The sequence below is a fragment of the Prionailurus bengalensis genome, chromosome A1 (genome assembly GCF_016509475.1).
Source record: "Prionailurus bengalensis isolate Pbe53 chromosome A1, Fcat_Pben_1.1_paternal_pri, whole genome shotgun sequence".
In the NCBI taxonomy this organism is placed as follows: domain Eukaryota; kingdom Metazoa; phylum Chordata; class Mammalia; order Carnivora; family Felidae; genus Prionailurus; species Prionailurus bengalensis.
This window is the reverse complement of record NC_057343.1, coordinates 87,806,524-87,834,273: the sequence shown is the minus strand read 5'-3', so window position 1 is coordinate 87,834,273 and position 27,750 is coordinate 87,806,524. Positions and strand designations below refer to the sequence as shown.

The 27,750-nt window shown below is 39.2% G+C and overlaps 1 protein-coding gene across 1 annotated transcript in view; it reads left to right on the top strand.

The window, feature by feature from the left end:
* NLRP3 (NLR family pyrin domain containing 3) overlaps nt 1-27,750 on the top strand; it is a 52,585-nt gene that overhangs the window by 8,040 nt on the left and 16,795 nt on the right. Inside the window, exons 4-6 of the mRNA XM_043573260.1 lie at nt 2,629-2,799; nt 4,930-5,100; nt 10,274-10,444. Coding sequence (XP_043429195.1) covers nt 2,629-2,799; nt 4,930-5,100; nt 10,274-10,444 — 513 coding nt within the window. The remainder of the gene's footprint in view (nt 1-2,628; nt 2,800-4,929; nt 5,101-10,273; nt 10,445-27,750) is intronic.

The window sequence follows — 27,750 nt, the reverse complement described above, 5'->3', positions numbered from 1 at the left end:
TCTGCACTGACAGCATGGATCCTGGTTGGGATTCTGTCTCTTCCTCTCTCTCTGACCCTCCCCTGCTAATGTGCATGCTCTCTCAAAATAAATAAATAAGCATTTTAAAAATGTGGTTGCAACAGCTACATAATGCCACCACCACCCATTTCTACCAGACTCCTTCAGCGGCAGAGATTGACTAGTAGAGGAAAGGTAGGTGGACAAATGGATGAGAAAAAAGCCACCACCACCACCAACAACAACAAAATAAACGTTTGGTGGATGTGAACTCAGTGCAAGGTATTACGTGGGGAAGAGAGTTGAATGCAAGTGTTGTGAACTCAAATTGCTTGTAATCTACTTGGGGCTCTAGTGCATAGTATCCAGTCAATTCCCAAGCAGCAAAACAATCACAGGACTGTCCCAGGAACAGAGAGGATAGAGGGCCTTCGGTGCTGGAGGGAGAAGTTTCTCAGAAGAGTGATGTTGGAGCTTGCCATGAAGGATCTGTAGGATGTGAGTGAGTGTAGGAGAAGGTAAAGGGATTTTGGCAGTGGTGTCTGTGTAACAAAGTATAAATATGGTCTGAGGAGCAGTGTATGTAGGAGACTATGGGGGACTGACATGACTTCATTGGAACAAACATAATGAGAGAAACTGAAGGAAATAGGGCTGGAAAGGAGAAGTTACTTTTAAGCTTTCACACTGTGTTTATAACAAGGAAGTCACCAAGGTCTTCCTCTTCAAGAGCACCTTCTTCAAGGTCTGTTCACCGACTTTGTAGGGGATTGGAAGCCAGTTTCTGTGTCTGTACAGCAAAGCAATTCAGTTCCCTGACCTCTGAAATCCCTGCTTGGACATGGCCACAGCAACGGTGGGAAGGTAGATGCTCTGCATGTGCTTGAGTTTAACCTGCAAAACCAAACCAAAACAAAACAAAACAAAAACAAAAAAAACAACCCCCCCCCCAAAAAAAAAACACTTGACATGAGACAAAATTAAAGAGATAGGGGGCTGGCCCTTCTACTAGGAGCAATGAATTTTCATCTCCCTCTCTCCCTCTTGGCAGCACTTCCAGGATGATATTTATTTATCATTTGGTCATCAAGGACCACCCACTGGGGCTTCAGTGTTGCTGAGACCCAGGCCCTGCTCACAGTGATGTCAGGTTTGGTTGTGGGGATAGTTGGGACAGAAGAATGGACTATAGGGAGGAATCAGTTATGGCAAGAACACCTGCAGGATGCACCAGAAGCCCACCGTGGGGAGCCCTTGAGCAGCTGGACTCTGAAGGATGGATCATGAGGAGCCAAGCATGGGCAAAGGCAGCTCAGAGGGAATAGTGGGTTCATAAGGCAGGAGTTGGGGAAGCAGGATATGTCTCTATGGTGGGAAATAGTTCAGAATAGCTGCAGGGGGATGGGAGGGGGGGAGAAAGAGACAGGAAGTGAGGGAAGGAGGCATATCTGCTCATTAGGGCCCTAAAAACTAGTCTGAGAAGAGACCTGACCATGGTTACACAGCCGTGGAGAAGGCTTGCAGAGACTTAGAATACAAGTCCTGATAAAAAGCCTGACACCCATCTTGCTAGATGACAGTTATGTTCCTCAGAGGGTAGGAGCTTGCTTTGTGTGTTCTGGAACCTTCTGAAGTCAGCAGCATGGGCATCCACCTCATGCTTGTTAGAAGTGCAGAATTGCAGGCCCAGTCCTAGACCCACAAAGTCAGAATCTGCATTTCAACATGAGCTACACATTGGAAGCACTGGAAGTCTTAAAAACATTGATATGCTTGGTCCCATCTCAGAGATTCTGACTTATTCCTATGGAGAGGACTGGCCTAGGGTTTTTTTTTTTTTTCAACGTTTTATTTATTTTTGGGACAGAGAGAGACAGAGCATGAACGGGGGGGGGGGGGGGGCAGAGAGAGGGACACACAGAATCGGAAACAGGCTCCAGGCTCTGAGCCATCAGCCCAGAGCCTGACGCGGGGCTCGAACTCACGGAGCGCGAGATCGTGACCTGGCTGAAGTCGGACGCTTAACCGACTGCGCCACCCAGGCGCCCCTGGCCTAGGGGTTTTTGAGAGCATCACAGGTGCTGTTATGTAGCCAGTGTCAGAACTAGGCTCTGAATCACTTCCAGAGTGTCCATGGCCTTGGGCAGGACAGCTGACCAATGAGAGGGGAGGAGAAGGACATCTGACAGAGGGGATAGGGGGTGCACAAAGGCAGCCAGTCACACGCTCAAGCCATTTCCATAATAAGGTGTGTAGGACAGTCATACCAAGGCCCCCTAGCCTTTGTTATTCCTCAGTATGCAATCTTTGTTTCTGTGAGTCATTTCTTTTTTTTTTCTCTAAGTTTATTTATTTATTTTGAGAGAGAGAGAGCAGGGGAGGGGCAGAGACAGAAGGAGGGAAAGAGAATCCCAAGTAGGCTCCACACTGTCAGCACAGAGCTATATTCAGGGCTCAATCCCATGAACTGTGAAATCATAACTTTAGCTGAAATCAAGAGTCAGATGCTGAACTAAGCCATCCAGGCAACCTCTGTAAGTCTTTTTATAATGCTTGGGAAGTCTTGGTCTGGTGCCAAGCCACTCCTGATTTTCCTTTCTCTCTTTCTTCCTTCCTTACAATTTTTAGGTTGGTGAACTGCCATCTCACTGTTAGCCTTTGGCAGGGTCTCTTCTCAGTCCTAAGCACTAGCTGGAACCTCACGGAACTGAACCTCAGTGACAATGCTCTGGGGGACCCAGGGATGATGGTGTTATGTGAGATGCTCCAGCGTCCTGGCTGTAATGTTCAGAGATTGTGGTAAGAACCTGCATGTGTGTGTGTGTGTGTGTGTGTGTGTGTGTGTGAATGAGATATAGGGAGGACTGGAGGAAGATCTCAGGGTCCAGATAAGTGGTTTACTAGTTTTCTAGGGCTGCTATAACAAAGTACCACAAACCCAGAGGCTTAAACAACAGAAATTCATTTTTTCACAGTACCAGAAGTCCAAGATGAAGATGTCAGCAGGGCTGGTTTCTTCTGAGGCTTCCCTCATTGGCTTACAGATGGTGGTCTTCTCCCTGTGTCTTCACACGGTCCCTGTATTCATGTCTGATATCCTCAAAGACACCAGTTGCAGTGGATGGGGGTCAATTTAATGACCGCATTTAACTCTTTAAAGCCTGATCGCCAAATAGAGTCACAATTCTGAAATCCTAGGATTAAGACTTCAATGTATAATTTTTGGAAGGAATGGTAGACACAATTCAGCCTATAAGAGGTGGGAAGGCAGAATGAATTGGAGGCCAGTTGTTCAGGAAGTTTCAAATGGGGAAGAATGAAGGAGAAATGAAATTAAGTCATTTGTTGGTGATGTGACAAAAAGTGCCTGACCTTCAAGGTTTTCCATTTTTTCACCGGCCATCCTCTTAGATGAGAATCAGAGAATTTCATCATGTATAACGGCTACCTAGGCTGGACCCCATCAAAACATTTTGTATACATTGAAATGTCACAGGGACTCTCCTTTAGCTTTCTTAATAAAGAGTGGTTGCTCTGAGCCCAAACTGTGAGTCAGACTTACATGCCTCAAGAGGAGCACACAGGTGTCTGAGCGATCTCCCAAACTCTCTTCCATAACACATCTGCATTTTGGATGAGCTACACAGCCAGCGTTAGAGTCTACCACTCCCGGGTGTTTTCATAAATCCCTCTCTTGATCACCATACCCACCCCAACATCATACTTATCAATTTTACCTCCTATACAAACCACTAGCCCAGGTCCAGCAACCATGATTACTTGCCTGGATTTTGTAATGGCCTCCAAGACCATCAGCTTCATGGGTCAGGATTCATGTTTATCTTTCCATTGTCCCTGAAATGTCAGGATAAGTGTCTCAGCAAACATTAGTGCTCAAAAATACATACTTAATGAATATTGACTGGTCTCCCCACATTCACTTTCACCACCTACAATTCTAGTCTCTATATAGAAGTCAGAGGGTTATTTAGAAAATTCTACTTTGATCATGCCATTCTTTTGCTTCTCTCTGCTCTTTTGATAAATTACAAACCCCCTTCTTGCCTTCAAGCTCTGTTTTTGGCTCTTTACCTGCCTCTCTATATCTATCCCACGCCATTCTCCCCACCTCCCTGGTGGGTGTCCCTGTGTGATCCCAGAGAGTGAGACACAAACCAGGAGACATGGGTGATAATGATTTATTTTACCACAGTGATTTAGTCATACATTTACTTCTAGTTGGTGTGGAAATGGGGGCAGAAAGGAAGATTAGCGGTTCTAGGATGATTAACTATTGTCCTGGAAAGGAGAATGTTATTCTTGCTCCTCTGACAGGGACACATAGTTGTTGTCGGTGGTGTTGGTGATAGCGGTGTGTGTGTGTGTGTGTGTGTGTGTGTGTGTGGTTGTAAAACAAGTCAAGAACTAGAGCTTCCTGCTATTTCAGTGTAGGTGGAAGGCTGGGATTTAATCATCAAACAGAACAATGGGGACAAGATTAGCAAAGACAAGTAGATGGGTAAAGCCCTAGAGTAGTGCCCACGTGAGGGATTTTCACAGTTAGGGACATGTGCTAAAGAAGTGAAACACATAGGTTCACCACCTTTTTCATGCATAAAACAGGGACGTGCCTTGTATACATTGGAGAGCTGACCATTATTTATAGAGGGAGTTCACTGATGCACTCAGCAGTTGTGGTCTCAGTCTGTGAGTTAGTGAGCTTGGGGACGAACTTCACAGTAAGTTTCAGGCTGTGTGCAGGAGTTCTGATAGGATGACACTTTACATAAGTTTGGTTAAGATTTTCCCTTTGTGACATGAGACCACAAGTGCCCCTGTTTGGTGCTGAAAACAAGCTTAGACTGGAAGGCAGTGACGAGATAAGCAGCCTGTGTTCTGATGCTTTCTGCTTCTGTACTTGGCACGAAGGTTGGGGCGATGTTGCCTTTCCTATCAGTGCTGCTTCAACATCTCCTCGGTCCTGAGCAGCAATCAGAAGCTGGTAGAATTGGATCTGAGCCACAACAGCTTGGGAGATCTTGGAATCAGACTTCTTTGTGTGGGACTGAGGCATCTGTTCTGCAATCTGAAGAAGCTCTGGTGAGTCTGAGATATTTTCCTTCGTGAGGCAAGCAGGAGCTGTGGCTTCAATGAGCCAAGATGAGCGATTTTATTTTATTTTATTTTATTTTATTTTATTTTATTTTATTTTATTTTATTTATTTTATTTTTTTAAATATGAAATTTATTGTCAAATTGGTTTCCATACAACACCCAGTGCTCATCCCAACAGGTGCCCTACTCAATATCCATCACCCACCCTCCCCTCCCTCCCACCCCCATCAATCCCTCAGTTTGCTCTCAGATTTTAAAAGTCTCTTATGGTTTGGATCCCTCCCTCTCTAACCTCTTTTTTTTTTCCTTTGCCTCCCCTATGGTCATCTGTTAAGTTTCTCAGGATCCACATAAGAGTGAAAACATTTGGTATCTATCTTTCTCTGTATGACTTATTTCACTTGGCATAACACTCTCCAGTTCCATCCACGTTGCTACAAAAGGCCATATTTCATTATTTCTCATTGCCACGTAGTATTCCATTGTGTATATAAACCACAATTTCTTTATCCATTCATCAGTTGATGGACATTTAGGCTCTTTCCATAATTTGGCTATTGTTGAGAGTGCTGCTATAAACATTGGGGTACAAGTCCCCCTAGGCATCAGCACTCCTGTATCCCTTGGGTAAATTCCTAGCAGTGCTACTGCTGGGTCATAGGGTAGGTCTATTTTTAATTTTTTGAGGAACTCCACACTGTTTTCCAGAGAAACTGCACCAGTTTGCATTCCCACCAACAGTGCAAGAAGGTTCCCGTTTCTCCACATCCTCACCAGCATCTATAGTCTCCTGTTTTGTTCATTTTAGCCACTCTGACTAGCGTGAAGTGTATCTGAGTGTGGTCTTGATTTGTATTTCCCTGATGAGGCGTGACGTTGAGCATCTTTTCATGTGCCTTTTGGCCATCTGGATGTCTTCTTCAGAGAAGTGTCTATTCATGTTTTCTGCCAATTTCTTCATTGGATTATTTGTTTTTCGGGTGTGGAGTTCGGTGAGCTCTTTATAGATTTTGGATGCTAGCCCTTTGTCCAATATGTCATTTGCAAATATCTTTTCCCATTCCGTTGGTTGCCTTTTAGTTTTGTTGATTGTTTCCTTTGCAGTGCAGAAGGTTTTTACCTTCATGAGGTCCCAATAGTTCATTTTTGCTTTTAATTCCCTTGTCTTTGGAGATGTGTCAAGTAAGAAATTGCTGCAGCTGAGGTCAGAGAGGTTTTTTTCCTGCTTTCTCCTCTAAGGTTTTGATCGTTTCCTGTCTCACATTCAGGTCCTTCATCCATTTTGAGTTTGTTTGTGTGAATGGTGTAAGAAAGTGGTCTAGTTTCAACCTTCTGCATGCTGCTGTCCACTTCTCGCAGCACCATTTGTTAAATAGACTGTGTTTTTTCCGTTGGATATTCTTTCCTGCTTTGTCAAAGATTAGTTGACCATACTTGTGTGGGTCCAATTCTGGGGTCTCTATTCTATTCCATTGGTCTATGTGTCTGTTTTGGTGCCAATACCATGCTGTCTTGATGATTACAGCTTTGTAGTAGAGGCTAAAGTCTGGGATTGTGATGCCTTCTGCTTTGGTCTTCTTCTTCAATATTACTTTGGCTATTCGGGGCCTTTTGTGGTTCCATACAAATTTTAGGATTCCTTGTTCTAGCTTCGAGAAAAATGCTGGTGCAATTTTGATTGGGATTGCATTGAATGTGTAGATAGCTTTGGGTAGTATTGACATTTTGACATTATTTATTCTTCCAATCCATGAGCACGGGATGTTTTTCCTTTTCTTTGTATCTTCTTCAATTTCCTTCCTAAGTTTTCTATAGTTTTCAGCATACAGATCTTTTACATCTTTGTTTAGGTTTATTCCTAGGTATTTTATGCTTCTTGGTGCAATTGTGAATGGGATCAGTTTCTTTATTTGTCTTTCTGTTGCTTCATTATTAGTGTATAAGAATGCAACTGATTTATGTACATTGATTTTGTATCCTGCGACTTTGCTAAATTCATGTATCAGTTCTAGCAGACTTTTGGTGGAGTCTATCGGATTTTCCATGTATAGTATCATGTCATCTGCAAAAAGTGAAAGCTTGACTTCATCTTTGCCAATGTGGATGCCTTTGATTTCCTTTTGTTGTCTGATTGCTGATGCTAGAACTTCCAACACTATGCTAAACAACACTGGTGAGAGTGGACATCCCTGTCGTGTTCCTGATCTCAGGGAGAAAGCTCTCAGTTTTTCCCCATGGAGGATGATATTAGCTGTGGGCTTTTCATAAATGACTTTTATGATGTTTAAGTACATTCCTTCTATCCCGACTATCTCGAGGGTTTTGATTAAGAAAGATGCTGAATTTTGTCAAAAGCTTTTTCTGCATCAATTGACAGGATCATATGGTTCTTATCTTTTCTTTTATTAATGTGATGTATCACATTTATTTGTGAATGTTGAACCAGCCCTGCAGCCCAGGAATGAATCTCATTTGATCATGGTGTATAATTCTTTTTATATGCTGTTGAATTCGATTTGCTAGTATCTTATTGAGAATTTTTGCATCCATATTCATCAGGGATATTGGCCTGTAGTTGTCTTTTTTTTTCTGGGTCTCTATCTGGTTTAGGAATCAAAGTAATGCTGGCTTCATAGAATGAGTCTGTAAGTTTTCCTTCCCTTTCTATTTTTTGGAACAGCTTGAGAAGAATAGGTATTATCTCTGCTTTAAATATCTGGTAGAATTCCCCTGGGAAGCCATCTGGTCCTGGACTCTTATTTGTTGGGACATTTATGATAACTGATTCCATTTCTTCGCTGGTTATGTGTCTGTTCAAGTTTCTATTTCTTCCTGTTTGAGTTTTGGAAATGTGTGCTTAGGAATTTGTTCATTTCCTCCAGGTTGTCCAGTTTGTTGGCATATAATTTTTCATAGTATTCCCTGATAATTGCTTGTATTTCTGAGTGATTGCGTGTAATAATTTCCTTTTCATTCATGATTTTATCTATTTGGGTCATCTCCCTTTTCTTTCTGAGAAGCCTGGCTAGAGATTTATCAATTTTGTTTATTTTTTCAAAAAAACAATTCTTGCTTTCATTGATCTGCTCAATAGTTTTTTAAGATTTTATATTGTGTATTTCTGTTCTGATATTTATTATTTCTCTTCTTCTGCTGGATTTGGGGTGTCTTTGCTGTTCTGCTTCTATTTCCTTTAGGTGTTCTCTTAGATTTTGTATTTGGGATTTTTCTTGTTTCTTGAGATAGGCCTGGATTGCAATGTATTTTCCTCTCAGGACTGCCTTTGCTGCATTCCAAAGCATTTGGACTGTTGTATTTTCATTTTCACTTGTTTCCATATATTTTTTAGTTTCTTCTCTAATTGCCTGGTTGACCCACTCATTCTTTAGTAGGGTGTTCTTCAACCTCCATGCCTTTGGAGGTTTTTGAGACTTTTCCTGTGGTTGATTTCAAGCTTCATAGCATTGTTGTCTGAAAGTATGCATGGTATGGTCTCAATTCTTTTATACTTATGTATAAAATGTGACCCAGTATGTGATCTATCTTGGAGAAGGTTCCATGTGCACTTGAGAAGAAAGTATATTCTCCTGCTTTGGGATGTAGAATTTAGAACTCTGCAGCCCAAAGATGGGAGATTTTAGCATGAGAATGACCTTCACTGCTCAGAAGATTTCCCAGTGTTTATCAATAATTCAGTCAGTTAGTGTTTCCTGTGGGAAGAGCCACATACCAAACCTTAGAAAGGAAGTTAAATAATCAAATATATCATGCTTGCCTTTAAGGTATTTATAGTCTAGCTGAGAAAATAAAACCCCCATAATGCATTGTTCCAGAAGGGTTTTGGGACTTTATTACAAGCCCTTAGTCTCCACACTAAATAGGAAAAGAGATGCTAACACAAGAGTGGCAGACACTTGATATTTTATGCAGCTCTCACTAAATGATTCTGGGAGACTTGAATTTTGAAGAAGAGAAAACACTTCAAAATGGTAAGGCCAATTTATACCCATTATAATGGCAAGTATAAAAAAAAGTAATCCAACATGAACTTTCGGGCGCTTGGGTGGCTCAGTCCATTGAATGTCACCTCTTGAATTCAGCTCCATTCAGGATTCTTGGGCCATGGGATGGAGTCCCGAGTCGGTTCCATGCTGAGTATGGAAACTGCTTAAGATTCTCTCTCCCTCTCCCTCTCTTTTCGTCTCCACTCCTGCTTTCTCTCTCTCTCTCTCTCTCAAATACAATTAAAAAAATAAAACAAAACGAAAAACTGGTGTTGGTGAGGATATGGAGAATTAGGAACCATCACACATTGCTGATGGGAATGTGAACTGGTACAGCTGGTTTGGAAAACAGTACGTCAGTTCCTCAAAAAATTGGACATAGAATTGCTATATGATCCAGCAATTTCACTTCTGGCTATATATAGGAAAGAGCTGAAATCAGGCACCCAAACATGTATCAGTACACCTGTGTCTATAGCAGCATTATTCACAATCGCTGGAAGGTGGAAACATCTCAATACCATGGATGAATGGATTAAAAATGTGGTATAGGGTGGGGTTGGGGGTGGGATTTGGGGTGGAGGAATGTGGTATATACATGCATACAGACTTAAAAGGAATTTAGGTGAATCTTGAGGACATTATACTCATTAAAATGATCCAGATTAAAAAGTGCAAATACATATGATCTGTCTTATAGGAAGTACCTAAAATAGTCAGATTCATAGAGGCAGGAATCCAAATAGTGGGTCCCAGGGGCTGGGGGAGGGAGGAACAGGGAATTTGTTTAGTGGATACCAAGTTTCAGTTTGGAAAGATGAAAAACTTCTGGAGATGGATGGTGGTCATGGTCACACAACAATGTGCATATACTTAAATGCTACTGAATTGTGCACTTAAAGAGAGTAAATTTTATGTCACATGTATATTTTAACACAATAAAAGTAAGTATAGGGAGCTGAAAAGATGTGGAGTTGGCATGGGCTTGGATGGTACTTTCTATTACACCAAATAAAATGAAATAAAAAGTTAGCATAGAGTTTGGGCCCATTTTTCCCATGTATGGATGGGAGTAGAGGTAGCATCAGATCACGTGCATCCTTGACTCACAGAGGTAAGAGAAGGTTTATGACATTCTGCCATCTTTGTGGAAGGTTGGTCAGTTGCTGTCTCACATCAGCATGTTGTGAGGACCTGGCATCCGTCTTGAGCACCAGCCAGTCCCTGACCAGACTCTACTTGGGGGAAAATGCACTGGGAGACTCAGGAGTTGGAGTTCTATGTGAAAAAGCAAAGCATCCACAATGTAAGCTGCAGAAACTGGGGTAAGTCTTCATGGGTGTCTCAGCAGAAAAGCATGTTCTCTCCATGGATGTATGTTTGGAAAATGTGGATGGGGGTTGCGGTATAAAAGACTATACGATGGAGTTGAGGGTAGAGAATGGAGGAGACAGACTAGATACTACCTTCTGCTAGTAAGGTATTTATGACTACAGAATTGGAAATTCTTAGAGTTGAAAGAAACCTTAGGGATTGTGCAGCCCAATTCTCCACCGAGTGAAACACTTTTTTCTAAGACGTTCACATGGATAGTCACCGGTTTTGTGTGTGAACACTTCCAAGCACACCAGTCATTGCTGCACAATGTGGCCACTGCAGAGCAGAGAGTTCTTATTTCTATGCAGCACCTTCTTTGGTTTCTGTGCACTGTTCCCTGTTCTGCACCACCTCCCCCCCTCCCCCCCGCACTTCCACTGGGTTCTGCTGAGAGATGCTGATCTCAATTCCCCAGAGACAATACTCACACTCTAGGTCTTCTCATCTCTTGCCTGGATGACTCTAAATGCTCAGGTAGGATGTGGCTTCACATCTTTACCTATGTAGTCATGCTGTCCTAGGTAAGAGCTGTTCTGTTATTGTTTCTATTTGAAGTACATTGCCCAGATCTGAACCTGATACTCTTAATGATGTATGGTGGAATTCTCACCTCCCATGGCAGGGTACTGTACTGTCTCAGGGGGAACTTGTTATTTCCTTGTTTTTGGCAGTCATATCAGATCACAAGTTCACATGTGTAAATAATAATGTGAAATTCTGGTAACCAAATATCTGCAGACACCAACTGGGTGTCTTATAAGTCAATTCCATTTTGACACTATATACTCAGAGTTAGTGCAGACCCCCACCCCTTCAGGGCTCAGTCATACATGTTCCACACACTGGCAATGCTAGATACCGACTGCAAGTAGTGGGCACAGGTTACTTGCACTTCCTTCTGACTCAGCTATGAATTGGTGGTTTCCATGATCCCCTCCTCAGGTTTGAAAATTTGCTAGAATAGTTCACAGAAGCCAGAGAAACAAAACTTACATTTACATTAATGATGAAAGATATTATGAAAAATACAAATAAACAGCCAGATGAAGAGTCACATATGGTGAGGTCCAGAAGGGTCTGGAACACAGGAACTTCTGTCCCCATGTGGTTGGGACAGTCTACCCTCCTGGTACATGGATGCATTCACCAGCCCAGAAGGCTCTAAATCTTATTTTCCAAGACATTTTATAGAGTTTAATCTCCAGCCTTCCTCCTTTCTCCTTCCTTGAGGTTGGTGGGTAGGGCTGAAAGTTCCAATTCTCTAATCACTTTGTCATTCTGGTGACCCACCCCATCCTAAGGCCACCTATGGCCTCCCTTTAGTCGTCTCATTAGTATAAACTCAGATGTGATCAAAAAGGGCTTCTCTGAGGGGCGCCTGGGTGGCTCAGTCACTTAAGCCTCCAACTCTTGATTTTGGCTAGGTCATGATCTCACGGTTTGTGAGTTCAAGCCCTGTGTTGGGTTTTGCACTGACAGTGGGAAGCCTTCTTGGGATTCTCTCTCTCCCTCTCTGTCTGCCCCTCCCCAGCCCCTGTTCTCTCTCTCTCTCTCAAAACAACAAATAAAAATTTTTAAAAAGGGGTTTCTTTGAATAGCAAAATAGATAGGAAATTCTTTAATTTCCACTTAGAGGGATTAAAAAAACACATTTAGGATATTTCAAGAGTTTTAGAAGCTCTGTGCCAGGAAATGGGGACAAAGACCAAACATATTTATTATAATGGCACAAAAATATTTACTGATAATCACGTACTTAAACATGTATCATTGCTCTTCCATGATCTTAACATAGGTTATCTCAGTGGCCTCATAAAAATTATGCCAAGTAGGTAGGTATCAGTGTCTCCAATTTAAATAGGAGAAAGTGAGACTAAGAGCGCTTAGGACCTTTGCCTTGGGACACCCAGCTGGATGGCTGTGGAACCCACTGTCTGCTCCCTTAACTCCAGTAAGCACTGTCTCATGATGTGTTGCTGCTGCACTTTCTAGAGAGCTTCTACATCCTGCTCTCTCCGACCTGTGTAGACCTCACATTTAGCTCTGCTAAATTCCATCTTGTCTTTGTTTTGACTGATTGTTTAGGCATCTTTGAATTGTGATTCTGTCCATGTTACCTCTACCTACAACAAGCAAATTGTAAATGTCTTCATTCACATTACTGATGTAAATACCAATCAGATCGGCACCAAGGCAAAATAGAGCAAGAAGGTTCTTTACTGAGGAATAATCCATTAATCCATAATTAAAGCCTCTATATGTTCATAACACTCTGATGTCTCCTACCTGCCACATCAGCCCAACCTCACATATCACCGTATCTCTTTCCTTGAAGAGACCTTTATTGAATGCCTCCATATCCTCTCCTTATTGGTCTACCTCAGCAATTTGGCTTCTGCTGCTCTTGGTTTGTTCAACAGATATCTTTTGGCTACTTTGTTTCTGGTCACTTGTAGGTGCTGACAGTGGCAGTGAGTAAGAGATCAAGAGTCTGTTTTTACAGACATTCTTATGGGGGCTACAGACACTAGACTCTAGACAGTCAGACAATATACAACACACGTAAATAGTATAATAAAAACTGTATTCATGATGAGGGCTACTTTCTTGCCTACCTTCAGATCAGGTGCCATTGGATCAGGTACTACATGAAGTGAAAGTGTGAGCCATGCAGAAGCCAGGGGAGAAGAAATACTCCAGGAAAAGAACAGAAGGGAAGAGGTCCAGAGCATAGACTCTCTGGTGGCCCTCTGCGGTCCTGGCTGTAACTTTGTACATCTTTCCCAGTTTTTATTTTAGTTGACATCTGTTGCCTTTAATTCCACTCATCTTCTTCCTGAAACTCTTCTCTCTTGTTTTTGGGGTGCTACTCAGTCTTTCCTGCTAATTTTATAGCTTCCTCTTCTTTGGGTCCTGCATTGGCTTCGCTTCCTGTGGTCTGGGGATTTCACCACTGGTTTTCTTTTTCTTTTTTTTACTGATATTTTTACACTCTCTGGGAACTTTCATATGCCCCTTAGTTTCAAAAACAACATGTATAGAGATGGATCAGAAAACAGGTCTTAAACTTACATATTGCCTTATTGCTTATTAGCCTTTAAAAAATAGATTTTTATATCTTAGAGCACTTTTACATTCACAGCAGGGTTTGAAGGAAGGTACTGAGACTTCCCACATACCTTCTGTCCCCACCATACATAGTGTCCCCCATTATCAACATAATTAGAGTGATATATTTGTTATAACTAATGGCTGACACATCATAATCACCCAAAGTCCACAGTTTACATCAATTCACTTCTAGTTATGTACATTATATGAGTTTGGACAAGTGTATAATGACATGTGTCTACTACTATAGTATCACAGAAAGTGGTTTCACTGCCCCCATATCCTCTGTGTTTGCACTATTCATCCTTCCTTTTTGCTCATCCCTAGCAACCACTGTTTTTGCTTTTTAATTGAAGTAAACATACAATGTTATGTTAATTTTAGGTGTGCAACAAACTGATTTGGCAATTCTATACATTATGCTATGCTCACCAAGATAAGTGTAGTTACCCTCTGTCACCATACAACGTTATTACAATCTTATTGACTATATTCCGTATATTGTACTTTTCATCCTCATAACTAATTTATTTTATAACTGGAAGTTTGTACCTCTTAATCCCCTTTACCTATTTCACTCACTCCCCTACCCTCTGGGAACCACCACTTTGTTCTTTTGTATTTTTGATTCTGTTTTGTTGTTGTTGTTGCTGTTGTTGTTGTTGTTGGCTTGTTCATTTGTTTTGTTTTTTAGATTCCACATATAAATGAAATATATGGTATTTGTAAATGGGATAGTTTTCTTAGTTTCTTTTTCTTCTACTTCATTATTAGTATGTAGAAATGCAAAAGATTTCTGTATATTAATTTTGTATCCTGCAACTTTACTGAATTCATTTATCAGTTCTAATAGTTTTTGTGGTGGATTCTTTAGGGTTTTCTATATATAGTACCATGTGATTGGCAAATAGTGACTTTCTTTCTTCCTTACCACTCTGGGTTCCTTTTGTTGTTGTCGTCGTCTGATTGCTGCAGCTAGGACTTCCAGTACTATGTTGAATAAAAGTGGTGAGAGTTGACATCCTGTCATGTTCCTGATCTTAGAGGAAAAGTTCTCAGTTTTTAACCATTGAATATAATGTTAGTTGTGGCTTGTTCACAAATGGCCTTTATTATGTTGAGGTATGTTCCCTCTAAAGCCGCTTTGTTAAGAGTTTTTATCATGAATGGATGCTGTATTTTGTCAAATAATTTTTCTGCATGTATTGAGATGGTCGTATGGTTTTTATCCTTTTTCTTGTTAAAGTGATGTATCACATTGATTTACAAATTGGTTTGCGACTTACAAACCAATCAATTGGTCATTGATTTACAAATTGGTTTGTGTGATTTACACATTGGTTTACAAATATTGAGCTACTCTTGCATCCCTGGAATAAATCCTCCTTGATCATGATGAATGACTTTTTAAGTATTGTTGAATATTTTTTTGAGAATTTTTTCATCTGTGCTCATCAGAGATATTGTCCTGTAGTTTTCTTTTTGTTGTGTCTTTGACTGGTTTTGGTATCAGTGTAATGCTGGCTTCATGGAATGAATTTGGAGATTTTCCTTCCTCTTCTATTGGGAATAGTTGAGAGGGATAGGTATTACTTTTCTTGAAATGTTTGGTAGAATTTATGTGAAGACATCTGGTCCTGGAATTTTGTTTGTAGTTTTTTGATTATCAATCCAATTTCTTTAATTGGTCTCTTCAAATTTTCTATCTTTTCCTGATCCAGTTTTGGAAAATTATGTTTCTAATAATTTATCTATTTTTTTCCTAAGTTGTCCAGTTTGTTGGCATATACATTTTAATAATATTCTTTTATACTCATTTGTACTTCTGTGAGGTTGGTTGTTATTTATCCTCATTTATTTCTTATTTTACTTTTCTGAGTCCTCTTTCTTTCTTGATGAGTCTGGCTAAAGGTTTATCAATTTTGTTTGTAAATTCAAAGAACCAGCTCCTGATTTCATTGATCTTTTTCATTGTTTCTTTAATCTCTATTTCATTCATCTATGCTCTAATCTTTATTATTTCCTTATTTCTACTAGCTTTTGGTTTTGTTAGTTCATCTTTTTTATTTTTCTCTTTCCCATGTTAGGTTAGGTTGTTTATTTGAAATTTTCCTTGTTTCTTGAGGTAGACCTGTATTGCTACTAAGTTTTCTCTTAGAAAAGCTTTTGCCGCATCCCGAAAATCTTGGATTGTTGTATTTTCATTTCCATATGTTTCCATGTTTTTTTTTTTTTTTTAAACTTCCTCTTTGATTTCTTGGTTGAGCCATTCATCGTTTAGTAGCATGTTGTTTAACCTCCATGTATTGGTGATCTTTCCAGATTTTTTCTTGTATTTCGAATTTTATGTTGTTGAGGTCAGAAAAGATCCTTGATATCACTTTAAACTTCTTAAAGTTACTGACAATTGTCTTGTGGCCTAACATGTGATCTTTCCTGGAGAACGTTTTATATGCACTTGAAAAGAATGTGTATTTTCCTATTTCTCATTGGAATGTTCTATGTATATCTGTTAGGTCATCTGGCCAATGTGTTGTTCAAAGCCACTATTTTCTTTTTGATTTTCTGTCTGGATGATCTATCCACTGATGTAATTGGGGTGTTAAAATCCCTTATTATTGTATTACTGTCATGTTCTCCCTCTGTGTCTGCTAGTAACTTCTTTATGTTTTAGGTGTTCCTATGTTTGGTGCATAGATATTTATAATTGTTATATCCTCCTTTTCAATTGTTCCCTTTATCATTACATAGTGCCTTTCTTTGTCTCTTGTTACAGTCTTTGTTTTAAAGTTTGTTTTTTCAGATATAAGTATTGCAGCCCTGTTTTTTTTTTCTTCTTTTTCTACTTGCATGGTATATGTTCATCTTTTCACTTTCAGTCTGTGTGTGTCTTTAGGTCAGAAGTGAGTCGTTTCAGGCAGCATATAGATGGGTCTATTTTTTTTTTATCCATTCAGTCAGCCTATACGTTTGATCGGAATACATAGCCTATTTATATTTAAAGTAATTTTTGATAAGCATTATTTATTTCCATTTTGTTAATTGTATTCTGGTAGTTTTTGTAGTTCCTTTCTTGTTCTCTTGCTCTCTTCCTTTGTTGTTTGATGGCATTCTTTAGTGTTGTGCTTTGATTCCTTTCTTTTTGTGTATGTGTGTATGTGTGTGTGTGTGTGTGTGTGTGTGTGTGTGTGTGTTTATTTTGGTTTTTGATTTGTGGTTACCATGAGGTTCATATATAGCATCTTATGGATATAACAGTCTATGTTAAGTTGATGGTTGCTTGAACACATTCTAAAAGCACTACATTTTTACTCCCCTCCCATGTTGCATGTACACGATGCCATATTTTATATCTTATTTTAAATTTTGTGTATCTCTTGACTGAGGTGTGTAGATATAATTGATTTTACTACTTTTGTGTTTTAACCTTCACACTGGCTTTGTAAATGATTAATCTACTACCATTACTGAATGTTTGCTTTCACCGGTGAATTTTTTTCCTTTTATAATGTTCTTACTGGTAGTTATGTGTTTTCTTTCCACTGAAGACATCCCCTTTAACATTTCTTGTAAAGCTGGTATAGTAGTGATGAACTCCTTTAACTTTTGTTCATATGGGAAATATTGTATCTCTCTATTCTGAATGATGATCTTGCTGGATAGAATATTCTTCGTTGCAGAGTTTTTCTTTCCAGCATTTTAAATATGTCATACCAGTCCCTTCTGGCCTGCAATACTTTTGCTGAAAATTTTTAGAATTCTTTTGATCATTACTTTGTTGTCATTTAAATTATTATGTGTCCTTGTGTGAACCTCTTTAGGTTCATCTTATTAGGAACTCTCTGGGCTTCCTGGACCTGGATCTATTTCCTTCCCCAGATTAGGGAATTTTTCAACTATTATTTCTTCAAATATGTTCTGTCTCTTCTCCTTCTGGGATCCCTAGGATGTGAATGTTATGCTTGACAATGTCACTGAGTTTTCTTAACCTATTGTAATATTTTATTCTTCTTTTTTCTTCTTGCTGTTCAGCTTGCTTGCTTTCTGTTATGTTATCTTTTAGATGGTTGATCCATTCCTCTATACCCTTAAATCTGCTGTTGATTCCCTCTAGTGTATCTTTTATTGGATTGGATCTATTGTATTTGTATTGGATTGTATTGGATTCTTTATTCTGGCTGGTTCTTTTTTATATTTTCTATCTTTCTGTTGAGGTTCATCCACTCTTAAGTCCAGTAAGTATCTTTATGACCATTACTTTGAATTCTTTATCAGGCATATTGCTTATCTATGTTTTACTTAGCTCTTTTGCTGTAACTTTGTCTTGTTCTTTCATTTGGAACATATTCCTCTTCCTCCTCATTTTGTCTGACTCTTTGTGTTTGTTTCTATGTATTAAGGAGGTTGGCTATATCTCCTGGTCTTGAAAGCAGTGACCTTGTGTAGAAGAGATCCTGTGGTTCCCTATGATGCAATGTTCCTGGTCAACAGAACCAGGCATTCCAGGGATGTTCTCCTACGTGGGCTGCACACACCATCTTGTGGCTGCTGTGGGTGAAGTGAGCAGAGTTTGGTTCTTGCTCTGTTGAAGGGTCTTCTGAGGCTGCCACAGTCTCATAGGTAGGTGAGGTCTGCAGTCAGATTAGCTGTTTGTACTTAGCCTCTCTGCGACAAATGTACATTTATGAAGTGGCAGGGCATTCTTCCTGTGTAGTCAGCTAAAAGGTTTAGTTGCTAAAACTGTGGGCATGCTGGTGTGTGTGGGTTATTTCCCTATCTTGCCAGGGCAGGAGTCACCATGGAGTAATGGGACTACTTGCTGGGGCTGCTTGCTGTTTGTGGTGGGGCAGGAGCCACTTTGGATGGACACTTACTGAGGTGGGTGATTTGGATGTGGTGAGTCTGCAGAAGGAACACAGCAGGGCATGAAGTATTACCAAGATAGGTGGATACTATCCACCATAATGTTAATGCTGACTCTTGCACGTTTCCAGCTATCTAGGCTTGGGAAAAAAAAGAGAAATGGTGCCTACTAGCACTTTTGTTCTCAGAGAAATCTGAAGACCCCTGCACCTCCAACACATGTTTTGAGATTAGTAAATAAATTTCTGTCACGTATTCCCAAGACACTTTTCAACTGCTGCTTTTGTGCTTGGGCAAAATTATTTATTATGCTGGCTATTTTTTTTTTAATTTAAGTTTATTTTTTTAGTAATCTCTACACCCAATGTGGGGCTTGAACTAACAAACCTGAGGTCAACAGTCACACATTCTTTCAACTGAGCCAGCCAAGCACCCCTATTATTCTGTCTATTCTAAGGTATGGATTAAATTTACCCTTGCCCTCTGGTCAACTGATTTTTAAAATACCCAGAGTTAAGTCACACTGACTTTCAAAGCCAGAGTTTGTGGTGACTTGTTTTCCCAGTGTGGGTCTTCCATGCTTGGGGTGACTGGTGTGAAGTCTGCTTCTCTTCCTTTTCCATGTTTGTAGTATCCCTCTCATTTGTAGTTAGATTTGTCAGGAATTTCCTTCTTAACTAGGCCTCCATGTCTGCTATCCATTTCCATGTGGCCTCCTCTCTGTGGAATGTCTTTTCTGCCAGTTTTCAGAGTTTTGGGTGCATAGATGAAGCTGTTGCTGTGTCTGTGGGACAAGATGAATTCAGAATCGTCCTACTCCATCACCTTTTTAAAACGATTTTATTTAGTGGTGCCTGGGTGGTTCTGTCAGTTAAGTGTCAGACTCTTGATTTCAGCTCAGGTCATGATCTCACAGTTTGCGAGTTCAAGCCCTGTGTTGGGCTCTGTGCTGACAGTGTGGAGCCTATTTGGGATTCCTCTATCTCCTTCTGTCTCTGTCCCTCCCTCTAAATAAATAAATAAATAAATAAATAAATAAATAAAGGTTTTATTTCAATTCCAGTTAGTTAACATACACTATAATATTAGTGTCAGGTGTACAATATAGTGATTTGGCACTTACGTACAACACCCAGTGCTCATCACAACAAATGTACTCCGTAATACCCGTCACATATTTAGCCCATCCCCCTACCCACCTCCCCTCTGGTATCCATCAGTTTATTCTCTATAGTTAGGAGTCAGCTTCTTGGTTTGTTTAACTCTCTCTCTCTCTTCCTTTGCTTATTAGTTTTGTTCTTAAATTCCACATATGAGTGAAATCATGTGGTATTTGTCTTTCTCTAACTGACTTATTTAGTTAGTATAATACTCTTTAGCTCCATCCAGGTCATTGCAAATGGCAAGATTTCATTCTTTTTGACAGGTGAATGGTATTTCATTATATATATCACTTCTTTACCTATTCATCAGTTAATAGACACTTAGAGACTATTTCCATCATTTGGTTATTGTAGATAATCTGCTATAAACAAACACTGGGGTGAATGTATGCCTTTGAATTAGCAATATTGTATTTCATGGGAAAATACCTAGTAGTGCAATTTCTGGATCATAGGGTGGTTCTATTTTTAACTTTTTGAGAAAACTCCATACTGTTTTTCAGAGTGGCTGCACAGTTTGCATTCCCGCCAGCAATGCAGGAGTGTTCCCCTTTCTCTGAATCTTCGCTAACACCCCTTGTTCCCTGAATTATTATTTTTAGCCATTCTGACAGGTGTGAGGTGGTATCTCATCGTGGTTTTATATTGCCCTGATAATGATAGATGTTGACCATCTTTTCACATGCCTGTTAGCCTTCTGTATGCCTTATTTGTAAAATGTCTATTCATGTCTTCTGCCTTTTTCTTAACTGGATTCTTTGTTTATTGGGTGTTGAGTTTTATAAGTTTTTAAATGTATTTTGGATACTAATCCTTTATCACATATGTCATTTACAAATATCTTCTCCTATTCCATAGGTTGCCTCTTAATTTTGTTGGTTGTTTCCTTTGCTGTACAAAAGCTTTTTATTTTGATGAAATCCCAATAGCTTATTTTTGCTTTTGCTTACCTTGACTCAGAGACATAACTAGAAAGAAGTTGCTACAGCCAATGTCAAAGAGTTTACTGTCTATGCTCTTCTCTAGGATTTGTATGATTTCAGGTCTCATATTTAGGTCTTTCATCCATTTTGAATTTGTTTTTGTGTGTGGAGTAAGAAGTGGACCAGTGTTGTTTTGCATGTTATTGTCCAGTTTTCCCAACACCATTTGTTGAAGAGACTTTTTCCCTTTGGATATTCTTTCCTGCTTTCTTAAAGATTAATTGACCATATAGTGGTGGGCTCATTTCTAGGTTTTCCATTCTGTTCTATTGATTTATGTATCTCTCTTTTTTGTGCTAGTACCATATGGTTTTGATCACTACAACTTTGTAATGTAACTTGAAATCTGGTATTGTGATGCCTATAGCCTTCCTTTTCTTTTCAAGCTTGCTTTGGCATTTGTGTGTGTGTGTGTGTGTGTGTGTGTGTGTGTGTGTGGTTCCATACAAACTTCAGGATTGTTTTGGCTCTGTGAAAAAATATGGTGGTATTTTGATAGGGATTGTGTTAAATGTGTCAATTGCTTTGGGTAGTACAGACATTTTAATTATATTTGCTCTTCCAATCCATGAGCATGGAATGTCTTTCCATTTCTTTCATCCTCTTCAATTTATTTCATCAGTGTTTTATAACTTTCAAAATACAGGTCTTTCACCTCTTTGATTAGGTTTATTCCTAGGTATCTTATTGTTTTATTTATTTATTTATTTATTTATTTATTTATTTATTTATTTTTGTGCTATTGTAAGTGGGTCGATTGCTTAATTTCTTTTTCTGCTGATTCATTATTGGTGTATAGAAATTCAAAAAAATTCTGTACGTTTATCTTGTATCATGTGACTTTTTTGAATTTATATATCAGTTATAGCAACTTTTTGGTGGAGTCTTTCAGGTTTCTTATAGAATATCATGTTATCTGCAAATAGTGAAAGTTTTACTTCTTCCTTGCTGGTTTGGATACCTTTTATTTCTTTGTGTTGTCTGATTGCTGAGACAATTGGCATAGTACTGGATTTCCAGTACTATGTTAAATAACAGTGGTGAGAGTGGATATCCTTGTTCTGTCACATCTGTAGAGGAAAAGTTCTCACTGTGTCCCCATAGAGAATGATATTAGCTGTGGGCTTTTCATATATAGCCTTTACTATGCTGCAGTATGTTCCTTCCAAACCTATTTTGTTAAGTAATTTTATTATGAATGGATGTTACACTTTGTTAAATGCTTTTTCTGCATATATTGAAAAGATCATATGGTTCTTAGCCTTTCTTTTATTTATTTGGTATATCACATTGATTGATTTGTGCATATTAAACCATCACTGCTGCCCAGGAATAAATCCTGCCTGATCATGATGAATAATTCTTTTAATGTACTCTTGAGTTTGATTTGCTATTATCTTGTTCAGAATTTTGGCATTCATGTCCATTAGGGATATTGGCCTGTAATTTTCCTTTTTAATGGGGTCTTTGGTTTTGGAATAAGGGTAATTCTGGCTTAATAGAATGGGTTTGAAAGCTTTTCTTCCATTTCTATTTTTTGGAACATCTTGAGAGGAATAGGTATTAACTCTAAATGTCTGGTAAAATTCCCCTGGGAAACCATGTGGCCCAGGATTTTTATTTACTGGGAGATTTTTGATACCTAATTCAATTTCTTTGCTGGTTATGGGTCTGTTCAAATTTTCTGTTTCCTGATTGAGTTTTGTAGTGTGTGAATGTCTAGGAACTTGTACATTTCTTCCCAATTGTCCAGTTTTTTGGCATATAATTTTTTATAGTATTCTCTTATAATTGTCTTTCTGTGATGTTGGTTGTGATCCCTTCTCTTTCTTTCTTTCTTTCTTTCTTTCTTTCTTTCTTTCTTCTTTTTAATTTTTAAATGTTTATTTATCTTTGAGAGATACAAAGCATGAGTGAAGGAAGGGCAGAGAGAGAGGGAGACACAGAATATGAAGCAGGCCCCAGAGTCCCAGCTGTCAGCACAGAGCCTGACATGGGGCTCGAACCCACGAACTCTGAGATCATGACTTGAGCTGAAGTTGGATGCTTCACTGACTGAGCTACCTAGGCGCCCCATAATCTCTCTTCTTTCATTCGTGATTTTATCTATTTGGGTCCACTCTCTTTTCTTTTTGAGAAGTCTGGCTAGGGGTTTATCAGTTTTGTTTATTCTTTCAAATACAAAAAACAGGTTTTAGTTCCATTGATCTAGTCTACTGTGTTTTTTTGTTTGTTTGTTTGTGTGTTTGTTTCTCTATATTGTTTATTTCTGTTCTGATCTTTATTATTTCCCTTCTGCTGGCTTTGGGCTTTATTTATTGTTCCTTTTCTAGCTACTTTAGGTGTAAGTTTAGGTTGTGTATTTGGGAGCTTTCTTGTTTCTTGAGATATATCTAGATTGCAATGTATTTTCCTCTTAGGACTTGCCTTTGCTGCATCCCAAAGTGTTTGGACTGTGTTTCATTTTCACTTGCTTCCATGTATTTTTTAAATTTCTTCTTTAATTTCCTGGTGAACCCATTCATTCTTTAAGGATGTTCTTTAACCTTCTCCATGTATTTGTGGTATTTCCAACACTTTTTCTTGTGGGTTGATTTCAAGTTTCATAGCATTGTGATCTGAAAATATGCATGCTATGATCTCAATCTTTTTGTACCTGTTGAGGGCTGATTTGTGACCCAGTGTATGATGTATTCTGGAGAATGTTCCATGTTTACTCGAAAAGAATGTGTTTTCTGCTGCTTAGGATGAAATGTTCTGAATATATCTGTGAAGTCCATCCAGTCCAATGTGTCATTCAAAGTCATTATTTTCTTGTTGATTTTCTGCTTAGATAATCTGTCCATTGTTGTAATTGGGATATTATTATGTATGTGATTAATTGATTTATATATTTGTCTTTCACATTGGGGGCATAAATATTGACAAATGTTAGCTCTTCTTAATGGATAGACCCCTTAATTATGATATAATGTCCTTATTCATCTCTCATTACAGTCTTTCTTTTAAAATGTAGCTTGGCTGATATTAATGTAGCTGCTCTCCCTTTCTTTTGACCTCCATTAGCATGCTAGATGGTTCTCCATTCCCTCACTTTGAATCTGCAGGTGATTATAGGTCTAAAATGAGTCTCTTGTGGGCAGCATAAGATGGATATTTTTTTAACCCATTCTGATAACCTATATCTTTTGATTGAAGAATTTAGTATATTTACATTCAGAGTGATTACTGAAAGATATGAATTTAGTGCCATTGCATTATCTGTAGATGTGGTGTTTCTGGTGATGGTCTCTGGTCCTTTGAAGTATTTGCTGCTTTGGTTTTTTTCTTTTCATCTCTCAAAGTCCCCCTTAGGATTGCCTGCAGGGCTGGTTTAGTTGTCAGGAGCTCCTTTAGTTTTTGTCTCAGAAAGTTGGTATCTATCCTTATATTCTGAATGACAGCTTTACTGGATAAAGTATTCTTGGCAGCATAATTTCCAGTCAGCACATTGAATATTTCCTGCCACTCCCCTTTGGCCTGCCAAATTTCAGTGGACAGGTCTGCTACGAACTTTATGTGTCTATCCTTGTAGGTTATGGACTTATTATCCTTACCCGCTTTCAGAATTCTCTCTTTTTCCTTATATTTTGCAAGTTTCACTATGATATGTCATGGGGTTGGCCTGTTTTTGTTGATTTTGAAGGAAGTTCTCTGTGCCTCTTGGACTTGGATGCCTCTTCCCTTCCCCAGATTAGGGAAGTTCTCAGCTATTATTTGTTCAAATAAACCTTCTGACCCCTTTTCTCATTCTTCTGGGACTCCTATGATACAGGTATTTTTTCATTTCATAGAATCACTTAGTTCTCTAATTTTCCCCTCATGATCTAATAATTTCTTTTCCCTCTTTTTTCCAGCTTCATTATTTTTTCCTAATTTTAACTTCTATTTCACCTATTGTCTCCTCTGCTTCTTCAATCCTCACTGTCACTGTATCTAGTTTATTTTGCATCTCAGATATAGCATTTTTAAATTCATCCTGATTGATTCTTAGGCCTTCGATTTCTGTATCAAGGATTTCTCTGGTGTCTTCTATGCCCAGGTATGAATTTTATGACTGTTGTTCTTTTTTTTTTTTAATTTTTATTTATTTTTGAGAGAGAGTGAAAGAGACAGAGTGTGAGAAGGGGAGAGGCAGAGAAAGAGGGAGAAACAGAATCTGAAGCAGGTTCCAGGCTCTGAGCTGTCAGCACAGAGCTTGATGTGGGCTTGAACTCATAAACTGTGAGATCATGACCTGAGCTGAAGTCAGACACCTAACCAACGGAGCCACCCAGGCTCCCCTTATGACTGTTGTTCTAAATCTTGTTCATCTATATTGCTTATATCTATTTTGAGCAAGATACAAGCTGGATGTGATTTCTTCTTAACCTTTCTTTGGGAAGAATTCCTCTGTCTTGTTATTTTGGCTAAATTTCTGTTTTTTGCATGTTTTAAAAGCATGTTATGTGTCCTGCTCCTGAGAGTACTACTATATAAAAATGGGTTATACACTGTCCAGGGCTTGGAACTCCAGGAATTGTTTCTGGTATGCTGTGTGCACTCTGCTATTGTGTTTTGGCTGGTCTATCCCACTGGCGGGTCCTCTGAAGATCTCTTCCTTGCTTGCAGTAGTGAAGTGTTAAGTCCTTTACCTAAATGTGCTTTGATTTGTTCGTTAAAATAACCCTGGGGGTAAAAAGCAAGGGGGAAAGGCTTATTCCAAAAATAGAGAAAAGGAAAAGAAACAAAAGAAACCCAACAGAGAATCAAACAACCAAAAGACTGATTTCAAAGAAGAGAAATGAAAAAAAAAATAGAAAAAAGCAGGAGAAAAGAAAACAGAATAAAAAAGAAAAGAATAAAAAAGCCTGATCAAAGAAAAAGAAAAAAAAAAAGGAAATGGGGAAAAAAAGGAACTATGAGCCTGATTCTAAAAGAAAAAGAGAACAGGGAGGAAAAAAGAACAAAAAGTTGTCTGTTGGTTCCTGGGGGATGGGGGATAGTGGCCAGCTGTGCTGGTCTGGAGGAGAGGCTGGCCATGTTGGCTCAGAATCAGTCCTGCCAGTAAATAAGCAGTCCTGCCCAGTAAATAAGCAGTTTCCAGGCACAGAGGGGCAGGGTTGGTGTAAGCAGGTCCTGCTTCCATTGGCGGTCCATGTGTTGCTCTCTGAAGTCCCACTATTTTGGTGTTGGGGGGAAAGTGGCACCACCCCAATCTCTTGACCTTGGAGTGGGGATCTCAACCCCCACTGTCCAGACAGCCATCATAGAAGAGCAAGGGAAGTCAGCTTTCCCTGTTCAAAGCTCTCTTGCTTTTATTCTTGGGTGTGCAGCTGGGATTCAAAACCTAAAGTCTTAAAGGACCTGACACAGCACGGATCCACTCCTTTCCTCTCCAGGATGGAGAGTAGAGCCTCTCCATCCTGCTGATGAAAGGCCTTTGGCTGGAATCTGAAGGGTCTTTTGTCCTTGTGGAGGCAATAAACTCTTTTCCAAAAGTAGTCAAGGGAGAGGACTTTTCTCTCCCAGTTCATCCCAGAGTTCTCTACACCATACTATGCACTCTGGGGCCAGCTTCTTCCACCCCAGGAGCACGAGCCTCAGCTCCATTCCAGAAAAAGTCATGGACTTCCAAAACCTCAGGATTTGAGCTCCAAATGCTATTTTCAAAAAAGAACTGGAGAACTCAATACTTTTTGATCCCCAGTCTGTGGTCCAGAGAAGTTTTCCTCTTGTGCTAACTCGATACTGCACTTTCTCCACCCCTTTCTCTTTTTCTTCTTTCATCTCTCCATGGAAAAGTTTCCATCCTCTCTGTGGCACTGCCATTTTTCTCTCCCCTAAATCACATCCTTGCACCTGCCATGCTGTCTCCCACCAACTGTAGAGATCCTTCTGCCCCTTTGCAGATTGATTTCCTGGGTGTTCTAAGTAATCAGACCTCAATATAGCTGTGTTTGAGGGAAGAGAATCACAGTCTCCCTACTTAACTACTCCCTGAAATGATTTTTAAAAATATACTGTTATATACTGTTTGCTAGTATTTGACTGAGAATTTTTGCATCCATGTTCATCAAGGATGTTGACCTATAATTGCCTTTTTTAGTGAGTCTTTGTCTGATGTTGGTATCAGGGTAATGCTGGCCTTATAGAATGAGTTACGTCTTCCTTTTCTACTTTTTGGAATAGTTTGTCAAGAATAGGTATCAACTCTTTAAGTGTTTGGTAGAATTCCTCTATGATGCCACTTGACTCAGGACTTTCATTTGTTGGGGGATTTTTGGCAACTGATAGATTTTCTTTGCTGGTTATGGGTCTGTTCAAGTTTTCTATTTCTTCTTGTTTCAACTTTGGTAATTTATATTTTTGTAGGAATTTAAACATTTCTTCCAGGTTGTCCAATTTGTTGGCATATAGTTTTTCATAATATTCTCTTATGATTGTTTCTATTCCAGTGGTGTTGTTGCTATTTCTCCTCTTGCATTTGTGATTTTATTTATTGGGGTATTTTCTCTTTCTTTTCTTTTTTTTAGGTAGGTATGGCTATAGGTTTATCAGTTTTAATAATGTTTTCAAAGAAACAGCTCCTGGTTTTATTGATCTGCTCTATTGTTTTATTGTTGTTTGGCTTTTGTTTTGTTTTGTTTTTAGTTTCTTTTTTTTATTATGAAATTTACTGTCAAATTGGTTTCCATACAACACCCAGTGCTCATCCCAAAAGGTGCCCTCCTCAATACCCATCACCCACCCACCCCTCCCTCCCACTCCCCATAAACCTTCAGTTTGTTCTCAGTTTTTAAGAGTCTCTTATGTTTTGGCTCCCTTCCTCTCTAACCATTTTTTTCCTTCCCCTCCCCCATGGTCTTCTGTTAAATTTCTCAGGATCCACATAGGAGTGAAAACATGGAATCTGTCCTTCTCTGTATGACTCATATCACTTAGCATAACACTCTCCAGTTCCACCCATGTTGCTACAAAAGGCCATACTTCATTCTATCTCATTGCCATGTAGTATTCCATTGTGTATATAGATCACAATTTCTTTATCCATTCGTCAGTTGATGGACATTTAGGCTTTTTCCATAAATTAGCTATTGTTGAGAGTGCTGCTAT